Below are 12,068 nucleotides of genomic sequence, written 5' to 3' on the forward strand. Positions count from 1 at the left end.
AGCAATGAATGAATGGAAATCCAAAATCTCTGTAAATGCTCATTAAAATTGTTTAACAAAAGTTATTAAAATTTTTAAAAAGGCAAAAAAGAATAGATGATGTAAATTAATCTATAAAATTTTCTAACTATAGAGCTAAGACTATAAAAAAAATAAAGTAAATATAGTGATTAAAAAAACACCTACACCTACTCTTCACTTTCCATCCATCTTGTTACGTGATATTTCATATTTATTATATAAGTAAAAAATCCAGTTCATATATTACTGATGTATATCTGGCAGGAGTCGATGCAAGGCGAGGGTATTGCCAACTGTAACAGTAAAGGCTACATGTCAAGTCAGTTGAGCCATGGCAGTAATGCAGTTATGTGATAATATTCTGTGGCACTTACATAATGATTCAGTTACCTTCCATTTTCACCTAACACTGATTTGTATATATATATCAACTTGGTTTTTAGAACTTTATCATGTTGGGAAATCAGGAGCAGGTGTATTTTCCTCTAATTTTCACTTGTTACATTTCCATAAATACCAGTGCAATTACTGTACTACCCTGAACTGCAATATTCTGCCTATGATTTTAATTTCAAATTTCTTTTTTTAGAAGTTTAGTGTTTGAGGAGAGTAAGAATTCAAGTTGAATTCACTTAGCTGTGGATTTTGTTTTTTCTGGAGCTTAGCAAAATTCTAAACTCCTCTGGTACTTAATGGATATCTGGTGGACTCTTTTAGGAGACATTCCCTTACACCCTAACATAAGGGAAGCTTCAGACACAGGCCAGCCGATTGTAGTTTCACAGCCCGAGAGTGATGCGGTAAGTTGTATTATATATGTTTTTATATTTTTCATTACAGGAGATACGTTTTTGGTGTACAGAAAGAAAGTTGGAAAGTACAAACTACATATATTTGTACACACACATATATGTAAGGGTTACTAGTCCCAAACGTCTTTTAAGTTATTTACTATTTTATAACAAAAGCATTCCAGTCCTGGATATCAACCAATGACATGAAATCAGAAACTTTGAGAATCATTACTCACTCAGTTTTTCATCAAAGACATGAACTGTACCTTTAAGATTCGATGTGAAAAACAATGTATATGAAGTTGATGAATTTTGTATGTAAATCAGTATAAAATAAATTTTTAGAGGGGTTTTTTTGGCTATTATTTTTTAATTTTATACTGATTTGCATGCAAGTTCATAAAGTTTGTATATATTGTTTTTAAAGGAAACTTTGCTCTCTATGTCAAAGAATAGAAAGATCCATTACTGTACCCACTTTCATTGCATTCTTATTTCTTAATCAATATCTAGGTGACTTTTCCTATCTGAGTTTTAATCTTCTGCAAACACAGATCACCAGGTTGATGCTTATTTTTTTGCAAGACAATCTTGGAAGTGAGAGTATGCATTTCTGGGGAAGCACCTCACAAAGGGAATGCCTATTTATACTGTGGGAGCTGCACTGTTACACAGCAGCCAAGATGGTGAAGAGGATTAAGTATGGACAACCAAAAAGTTGACTGTTCAAATGAAGCAGTCTCTCCAGTGGAAAGCGACAAGACAGCTTACTTCTAGAAAAGATTTTTAGTCTTGGAAATCTTAAGAGACAGTTCTACTCTATCTTATAGAGTTGCCATGAGTAAAAAATGAAAAATAATTGTTTTAAAAAAAGAACATGAACTGTGAAAGTTTGTACAGATCTTACTGGCTGTCAGTAATCTAACTGCCCAAAGTTATTATACCTTAGTCTTGGAATTTCGGTTGATTATAGACAGTAGTTGTTGTTGTTGTTGTTCTTGTTGTTATTGTTGTTGTTGTTAAAGGCCCTCAAGTCATAGATGACTCATAGTGACCCTATGAACAAAAGAGCTGAACACTTACATAATTTCATTATGTTGGATATATGGGTGAGATTTTCATTGCATTTATTTCAATAAATATCAATGGGAGGTTAAATGGAAAATCAAGTAATGTTTTATTAGTAAAGATCATTTGAGATAGAATAAGTAGATTTTGCAACTTTAGGAATAAAGCATATTAAGCTTTTAAAAAATAGGAATATAATAAATTCTATTTCTTCTTTCCTCTGTAGCACTTGTTATATAAGTTAGAACCTTAATCACCATCCAATATAATGGTTTTATGCCATTATGTGGTACATTTGGTACATATAGTTTTTGTTTCCCTTTGTTAAATGTCCCTAGTCTATCTTTTAATAGAATTTCTTTTTTTCCTTAGCTACTGGTGGTACTTTAAAATGATATTATTTTTTCCATCTCTAACTACTACCTTTTCTATTCTAGTTTCCTTTCTCTATCTAATCTTCTGGGAACTGGAAAATAAAATAACCAAGCTTGGTCTGAGCTGTGAATAAAGTAAATTGGCAGTCAGGAATTGTGTATAAATAGGGTAATTTTGAGTTCTTTTATTAGGAACTCAGAAATCCTTTCCCTTTTTCAAAGATTAGCAATTAGAGTATAGATGTTTAAGTTGCTAGGAATATGATTTTGAAGTAATACAGTATAATATGTATCATTGTTTTTATTCCTTTCTGCTTTTTTTAGGTATTAAATGTTAAATTTTCTTCAAAATCTTTCAGATAAGCAAATTCATAATTATTTCAATTAAAGTCTGACAATCCTAACTACTTTAGGTGTACTTCACTTTATACAGTGTATGAAAATTGAGGTTTGAAAAAAAGAAAAGATACAATTATAGATGCTGCCTGAGGACAACAGGGAGAAGGATTGGCCCTCCACTCTTGAAATAATAGGCCTCAGAAAACCGTATGTACAACAGAGCATATTTAGATTAGACCAGCATGACACCAGCAGCAGAACCTTCACACTGGGAATCACAAAAGAGGAGGCTTTGGAGGGGGAAATCATGTTGGAAGGGTGGAAGGGGCAGTGCCAGAGAGGAAGACCCAGGATGAGATGGACTGACTCAGTGTCTGGAGAAATGGGATTAAATCTCTCAGAGAAGATGAGATTGGTCCAGGATATGGCAGGTTTCAGAGCTAAGAACATACGGTTGCTATAAGTCGCAGATGACTTGATGGCACATAATAACAATAACCACCTGAGGACAAACCCTTCAGTGGGTTTTCAGAAACTAAATCCTAGGGAGGAGATTGCCTGTCTTTCTACTAAGGAGCAGCTAGTAGATTTAAATACCCTGCCTTTAGGTTGGCAGTGCAACTGAGGATTAATACCAATGAATGCTTATTGTCTAAAGTAGGAAGTAATATTATCTTTGGAAGCATGGTACCATTATTTTTTTTTTTGTACTTTTTTTACTTTTCCTGGTCATATTTAGTAGGACCTCTGATGGCCAAGTGGCAAGAAGCTGAGCTACAATCTCAAAGGAATGTAGGTAGAATCCATCAACTGCTCCCTGGAGGAAGGATGAGCAGTCTCCTCTCTTGTGATTTGCTGCCTCTGACAATTTGCTGGAGGGTCAGCAATGGGTCAGTTATGACTCATCAGCACAAGACAACAACAGTTATTTCTAGGGAGCTCTGGTGGCCTAGTGGATATACAGGACCAGACGAGGTTCAGATCTTTTGTTCACAGGGTCACTGTGAGTCATACTCAACTTGTTGGCTCCAAACAGCAACAACAACAACTATTTGAGGTGTTATGCCACTGAAATGCCATTCCTTTTCCCTTTATTAAGGACTCTGAGTGCATTTATGTCCCACCTTCCTTTATAAAGGACTGAATAAATGCCAGTCTTTGGTGGCATTTAAAAATAAGAGTAGCAGAATTTTAATTGTGAGATAAGAATAGAGGTTCCAGTTTCAATGTTAAAAATATTAACTCTTAAAACTGAGGAAGCTAGTGAAAAAGAAAACTGAGGAAGCTGTGATTGAATCTTGGAATCCAGACTCTTTTAATAACTGAAATGAAATTGTGTTCTTAGAAACTAGTTCCACTGGCTTTGACAAGCACTGTGGCAATTGGACAATTAAAACAGACATTGGGGGTGTGGGGAGAATGAACTGGGGATGAGGGTGGAGAAAACAGTGCAACAATGAATAAATGAAAACCCAAAATCTCTGTAAATGTTCATTAAAACTAATAAAATTTAATAAAAAAGAAAAGGGAAAAAAAACTATTAGAACAGCAAAAAAAAAAAAAAATAGAAACTAGTTCCAGTCCTCTTAACAGATCTTGTTTTATTCATGGAAATGTAATGACCATTCTATTTTTTTTTCTTCGTTTCTCAGGTGTGTCTCTTGTAGACAGCTTATTAATGCACTTTGGTTTTTTGTCCATTCTTCTACTCTTTTTCTCTTCACTGGTGCATTTAAAGCATTTATGTTCAGGGTAGTTATCGACAGGCAAGACTTTATTGCTGTAATTTTGTTTGGTTCTTTTTTGCATTGTTGCTAACTACTTTGATCCATTCATTTTTCTATGGCATCTCTGTGGGAAGTACTTCCTTTAGTATTTTTTTTAATGCAACATTGGTCCTATTTTCCAAGCTCCCTTTGTTTCTCCTTTTCTGGGAATGTCCTAATCTCTCTGTCATAGTTGATGGGCAGTTTTTCTGAGTACAGAATTCTTACTTAGCAACTGTGTTCTTTGAATATTTGGTATGTACCATTCCACTGCCTTCTTGCTCGTAATGGCACAAAATATGAATAGATACTTCACCCAAAAAAAAGTCAGATGGCCAATAAATATATGAAGATATGTTCAAAATCCCTAGTTATTAGAGAGATGCAAATCAAAACAAGAATGAGATATCATTTCACCCCAGCAACAGTAGCAAAGTTCAGCAACAGTGAGTGATGATGTGGAGAGGTTGGAACTCTCATACAGGGCTGGTGGAAATACAAAATGGTAAAGCCACTAGAAAAGACAGTCTGGAACATCCTCAAAATGTTGGAAATAAAAGTTCCATTTGACCTAGTATCCAATATTGGGAACATACCCTAAAGAAACCAGTGCCATTACATAAACAAAGGTTTGCACACCCAGGTTTATCACAGCAATTATTCACAGTAGCAAAGAGATGGAAGCAGCCTTAGTGCCAACAAAAAACTAGTGGCTAGAAAAACTGTGATACATTCACACATTGGAATATTGCCCAGCATTTAAAACAATGAATTTGTAAAACACTACACTACACAACATGGGTGAATCAGGAAGGCATTATGCTGAGTGACATACATATCTCAATGACAAAAGGACAAATACTTCATAAGACCACTGTTATAACTGGTAGTTAATGAACAATACACTGGAATAGGTGAAGTGAAGGACTCTCTGAAAGGAATGAATGGTTAGAAATTATATGTATAACATAACAGTCTCGAACAGGACACGCATTAAAAAGTGAATTGGAGGAAGAGGAGAGAAGAAAAAAATGTCTATCAGTAAATGAGTGCAAACCCAACCTTTCTTGTAAGCTTTTAATCAAATCACAAGAAAAATCTTTCCTACTCTTTGTTTACCAACTGTTCTTTGTTTCTTGTTATTGATAGTGAATCCAAATAGGATCTTACTGTATTATCTGTGCCTCTAGATGACCCATTACAAAGATCTTTAATAATTTGAATGGAGAACCAATTAGCCTTAAAAACTTTTCACTCGAATCACAATGAATCTGTCCCCCCATAAAACGAAACAAAAAGGTTTTGAGTAAAAAATAGTATCTATAAAGAATTGAAATGATGAAAGAGGAGAGTATTAAATAGTTTGATAAAACAAAAGCATTTCTTTTACATCTGATATGTATGTTGTCTTCTTGTTAGTTAGTTAGTTAGTTAAAGAAAAAGGAGAGATTTAACTTACTTAGTTTTCAGGGTAGGGAAAAAAGTCCAAAAGACATGTTCATGTGAGGTCTTCAGTGTGGTGGTGGTAGTTGTTAGGTGCTGTTGGGTCAAGTACAACTCATAGTGTTTCTTTGAACAACAGATCTGAACCCTGTCCAGCTTGTTGAGAATTTTTCTGGTTTTTTCCCTCTTCAATAAGATTATAAATTTTTTTCAGAATGATAACAATATCACCTACTATGTTTTTTTAATCACTTTTCTCTGTGCCAATCTTTCACATTGCTTTATTCTCATTTAATAATTCTCAAACATAGGTACTTTAACATAGGTACTTACAATAATAATTTCACAGATAGAGAAACTAAATATGAAAGGCTAATATCTTGCTCAAGGCCTCATAGCTCATAGCTTTCATTGTTCAAGACCTCATGAGCATTGAAATCAAGATTCTAAACCATGTCTGTCTTACTGAAAGACTAAGGTATGCCTGACCCAAACCATGGTGGTTTTAGTTACTTCATACTCATGTGAAAGATGAATAAGGAAGACCAAAGAAGAATCAATGCCTTTGAATTGTGGTTTTGATGGGATGAGTGAATATACCATAGGCTCATTTGTTTGCCGAAAGAGCAAACAAATCTGCCTTGGAGGAAAAGCAACCATACTGCTTCTTGGCAGCAGGGATGGTGAAACTTTATCTCACATGAAAACTCTCAAGGAGATGGATGGATACAATGACTGTAGTAATGAGATTGAGCATAGTGGAGATTGTGAGGATGACATGGAATAGGGCAAAGTTTTGACCTGTCATTCACAGGATCCCTATGAGTTGTGAATAAATAACTCAATGGCACCTAACAACTCTTCACTGGTGGGCTATTATGTCTCTTATTATCGTAATGCTCCAAAGATATCTTAACATGATGCCTTGTATATGATAAAAACCAAAAAGTATTTACTAAAATGATACTGAATCGTTTGAAAAAAATAAAATCAATCTCAACAGTTTTAGAGAAACAGAAACTGTTAAAGTAAGCACTTTAATAGTTTTCAGCAAATGACAATCAGACCATTACTTTTCAGTGTGATATATTGGAGGCCTACACTTGGAGAGAGTCCATTAAAAACCAAAGGTTAAATGTAGCAGATTTTATTATTCTGGACTTATTTAGTATTTTGTGTAGTTTCATAGGCTTATGTCTCTAATTTAGCTTATATAAGTGTGTACTAAAATAGTTTAGTGGTCTTATGTCAGCTGCATTAGTGAACTTAAATTTTTCATCACAAAATATGAGCCTTTAACACCTACTCATGTACTTATAACTTGTTAGTCAAATTTGTGTCTTCTAGGTTGCAACACCCCCATGATACATCTTCAAGGATATGAACATGTATGGCCAAGCACAATCAATAAGAGTGCATCTAAATTCCAAAATCAATCTCCATAATAGTCTATGTGTTTCCTACTGCCAAAGGGGCACTTTAGAGTAGTGAGAGAAGATCTTCACCCTGAAACCCACAGCGTCCCTTTTCAGCAGGAAGTAGCTAAGAGAATACGCCATCCCCTTTTCCTTATGACTCAGGGTGAAGTCTCTCAGGGAGGAGTGATAGGGAATGGCAAAGGACACACTGACAAAGAAGATTAATCAGAACTGGCTTTGACAAGCACTGTGGCATTTGGACAAGAACAAACTGGGAGGAGGGTAGAGAGAATGGTGCAGCAGTGAATGAATGGAAACCCAAAATCTCTGTAAATGTTTATGAAAATTAATAAAATATAATTATAGAAAGAAAAAAAAGGACATAAAAAGGTAGTTGTAAAGATAGATGAGTAAAATCAAAATATTGGCTTTAAGGGCAACATTCTTTGTAAATTCATGTTATTTCCAGTTTTAAATAAACTATTATTTCAATTAACTGTCAGAAAGTAAAACTGGTTTTTTAAATGTTTTTATTAATAATTTTTAATGCAACATATATATGTATATATGTGTGTGTATATATATATATGTATATATATATATATTTACAGCATATTCTTTCCATTTAGAAAGTGAAATTGCTTTTAAGCTAAGTTTTGCATTTAAAAATACTTAGAATGTTGGGTTTACTATATAATATCTGATTTATGAGGAAAGCTGGACTTTGGAATCAGTTGGATCCAGATTTTCATTTTTTCCAGCTTACTAACTTTTATAATCTTAAGCACATTCTTTTGTTAACTATTCTTAGTTTCTTCATCTCCTAAATGAAGTTGATAACGCTTATTTAACATGATTACTTATTCTCACTAAAATGCTATAAAGCCTTAGTCATTCAGAGTATTGCTGTTTGTTGTTGTTGGGTGCTATTGAGTAGGATTTAAAGCAACCTGATGAACAAAAAATCTGAACCCTCTCCTATCTTGTGCTTCCTGACACACAAGAGCCCATTGTGGCAGTAACCATGTCAATCCACCTGGTGAAGGGTCTTCCTCTCTTTCACTGACCCTTCCTAGCATCAAGTGCAAGGAATGACCCCTCCTAGCAACACACCCAAAGTATGTGAGGCAAGGCCTCATCAATCTTGCCTCCAAAGAGCACTACAGCTGCACCCTCTCCAAGACATATTTGTTTGATCTTTTAGCCATCCATGGGATGTTCAGTACTCTTCTCCAACACCATAGCTCAAAAACATCAATTTTTCTTTGTCATCCTTATACATGATCCAGCTCTCAGATGCATAACAAGTGATTAAAGACTATTGTATGAAGCAGATGCCCCTTAGCCCTCAAACTGGCATCATCATTACTCCTTAATTTTTTTGAAAGATCCTTAACTATAGATTTTCCCAGTGCAATGCATCTCCTTATTTCTTGACTGCTGGTACTAAGGATATTGATTGTGGATCTAAGTAAGAAGTTGTTGACAGCTTAAAACTCTTCTCCATCCATCATGATGTTGCCTATCAGTCTAATGGTAAGAATCTTTGTTTTCTTGACATGGAGATGCAATCCATGGTTTTTTTTTTTGGTTTTTTTTTTTTTTTTTTGAGATGCAATCCATGTTGAAAGCTGTATTCTTTGATCTTCTCCAAGTGCTTCAAGTCAAGCAAGGTTGTATCATCTGCATAACGCAAGTTTGATGAGCTTCCCTCCAATCCTGATGCCACATTCCTCTTCATAGAGTCCAGCTTCTTAAATAGTTTGCTCAACATACAGATTAAATATGTGTGGAAACCCCATTATTAACAGGTATTAAAAAACAAATTTAAGCCTCAAGTAAAAAAATTGAAAGATTCTATGGGCAATATATTGAATAACCCAGAAAGCATCAAAAAAGATGGAGAATGTTCTGCCAGAGAAAGAGGGACAATCTTCTCCTATACCAGTCAGATCCAATTTGACGGTGCACACACAAAAAAAACAATAATTTTTAAAAAAGAAGATAGAGGAAATACAGAGTCACTTTACCATAAAGAACAGATTGACACTGAAAAACTTCTAGAAATACCATATGAACAGGAGCCAATCGCAATGAAGGAGGAAGTGGAAGCTGCATTGAAGGCACTGGCCAAACATAAGGCCCCAGAAATCGATGAGATACCTATTGACTTGTTTTAGTTAATATATGCAGCCTTGGATGCACTCACCAGTGTATGCCAGGAAAGTTGGAGGACAGCTGTCTGGCCAGTGATCTGAATAAATATGGAAACTATCGAACAATATCATTAATATCACATGCAAGGAAAATACTTCTGAAGGTCATTAAAAAATGGCTAGAACAGTACATAGATAGGGAACTGTCAGAAGTTCAAGCAGGATTTAGAAGAAGCTGCAGGACCAGGGATATCATTGTTGATGTCAGATGGATACTGGCTGAAAATAAAATACCAAAAGAGTGTCTATTTGTGCTTTATTGACTATGCAGAGGCATTTGATTGTGTGGATCATAAGAAGTTATGGCTGGCATTGAGAAGAATGGGAGTCCCAGAGCACTTAATTGTGCTCATGCACATTATTCATTCAACATAAGCACTTCTGCTCTTTTGGGTGAGCTCCGATGGCTTAGTTTGTAGCAGCTACTGCTGCTAACGCAAAGGCTGAGACTCTCCTATGGCTTGAATCTACTGGTGACTCCAAAGTAGAATGATGAGTCTCCTCTCATTATAATTTGCAGCCTCAGAAACCCAATAGAGGGTCAGTGTACTCTGGTGGCTTAGTGATAAGGGGTTGTACTGCCAACCAAAAGGCATGAGGATTGAAGCCACAAATCGCCATGGCAGAAGGATGAGCAGTCTCCTCCTGTGTGATTAACTGCATCTGAATACCTACTGGAGGGTCAGCTTTGGGCTAGTTCTGACTCACCAATATACGACAGTGTGTGAGTCAGAATTTGAAGGCAGTGAGTTTGAATCTCTCTTTTTTTAAAAACCCTAATAAGTGCTGTAGCCCACAGGTTTGTTGGTTGGGTTTTTTGGGGTTTGTTTGGTTTTTTTTTTCCTCTCTCTCTGGCTCTCCTCCTGCACGGTTGAGCTCATGGTAATGTGTTCCTTCTCGTGTGACCTTTCATAGTACTGTGGACTGAACTAGAGTTCAGGGCTTGTGAATAATAAACTCATCATTTCACGAACCTCTTATTTTGTTTTCTCATTGCTACACCCAAAAAACTCTGAAAACAACCCCAACAACCAAGAGATTGGAATTGAGAGTTGTTCTTAAAAGAACTCTCTTAAATGAAATTTTACCATTTATCTGGTAAAAGAAAACATTATTCAGTCGTTAGGGCTAAAGTGTGTATCTTAGGTTTCTAGAGTTACTGTAGCAAAAATACCATAAGTTGATGGTTTTAACAAGCAGAGATAGATAGATAGATAGATAGATAGATAGATAGATAGATAGATAGATAGATAATCTCATAGTGAAGTAGGTGAGAAGTCTAAATTCATGGTGCCAAGTCTAGAGGAGTTCTTTTTCCCTATGTAATCTCTTGAGTAAAGTCGATGCCTCTTCTGAACTCCCACTCCTGGAGCTCTTCATGGGACTTGGCATGTTTCTTCCCCATCTCTGCTCTGTTCACTTGTTTAATCTCTTTTCTGTCTCAAAAGGTTGACTAAGGATACAACACATACTAATCCCACCTCATTAACACAGCAAAGACAACTCATTCCTAATTGTGATAATAACCACCTGCATAGAAGTTAGGTTTTAAAACACATCTCTTTTTTTAAAAATGGTGTTCTTATTATTGTTGTTGTTATGTGCCGTTGAGTCGCTTGTGACTCATAGCGACCCGATGCACAACTGCCCTAAACTGCTCTGTCTTGTGCCAATCTCACTGTCTCTGACACTCCCATCCCGATTACCCCAGTCACTGAATCAGTCCACCTCATAGAGGGTCTTCCCCTCCTGCATTGTCCCTCCACCCTCCCCAGCATGAAGTCCTTCTCCATGGACATTTATTATTATTATTATTATTATTATTACACTAGTTTATTAAAAATAATGAATACAATGTTTCCCAGACAAGATTCTTCCCATTTCCCTCATCCCCCTACCAGCATCAAATTGTAAAACCCCATGATTAATCCCACACACACATCCTCATCCCTCTACTCTCCCCACCCCCATTGGATCCTCATACTCATTCTACAATAATAGTATTATATAATATTTGTCCTTATGTGACTGAGTTAGTTCATTCAACATAGCTCTCCAGTCCCTCCCAAGTTAGGTAATAATTTAAAAAATCATTTGTTCCTGTGTGCAACATAGTATTCCACTGTGTGGATGTACCATCATTTCTCAATCCATTTGTTTGCGGTTGGACATCTGGGCTGTTTCCATGTTCTTGTGATGGCGAATAACGCTGCTATAAACATTGGTTTACAAGTCTCCATTTGTGCCTCAGTTCTCATTTTCTTTGGTTATATTCCAAGCAGTGGAGTAGCTGGGTCATATGGAATTTCTATGTTTAGCTTTTTGAGGAGGCACCAAACTGCCTTCCATAAGGTTGTACCATTTTACAATCCCACCAACAATGTATAAAATCTTTTGAGTAGAGACTGCTGAACCTGTAACAGTGTTTGATCAAACAAAATGAAACAGAAACAAACTCAGACTCATTGCCATCAATTATAAAGCTACTAAGGAACCTCTGGTGGCCTAGTGGCAAGATGCTGTGCTATAATCCTGAAGGTTCATGGTTCAGATCCACCAAGTGTACCACTGGAGAAGGAGGGGCAATTTCCTGTGCCTGTCAAATCTGACTTGATGGTTCATGTTCTCT

General features: G+C 35.9%; 1 protein-coding gene across 1 annotated transcript in view; it reads left to right on the forward strand.

The window, feature by feature from the left end:
- Window positions 1-12,068, forward strand: part of LOC102848407 (iron-sulfur protein NUBPL-like) — a 279,757-nt gene that overhangs the window by 258,248 nt on the left and 9,441 nt on the right. The window contains 1 exon segment of the mRNA XM_006889978.1: window positions 739-821. Coding sequence (XP_006890040.1) covers window positions 739-821 — 83 coding nt within the window.

Source organism: Elephantulus edwardii, unplaced genomic scaffold (genome assembly GCF_000299155.1).
Source record: "Elephantulus edwardii isolate Elephantulus edwardi_28Jun2011 unplaced genomic scaffold, EleEdw1.0 scaffold00084, whole genome shotgun sequence".
Taxonomy (NCBI): domain Eukaryota; kingdom Metazoa; phylum Chordata; class Mammalia; order Macroscelidea; family Macroscelididae; genus Elephantulus; species Elephantulus edwardii.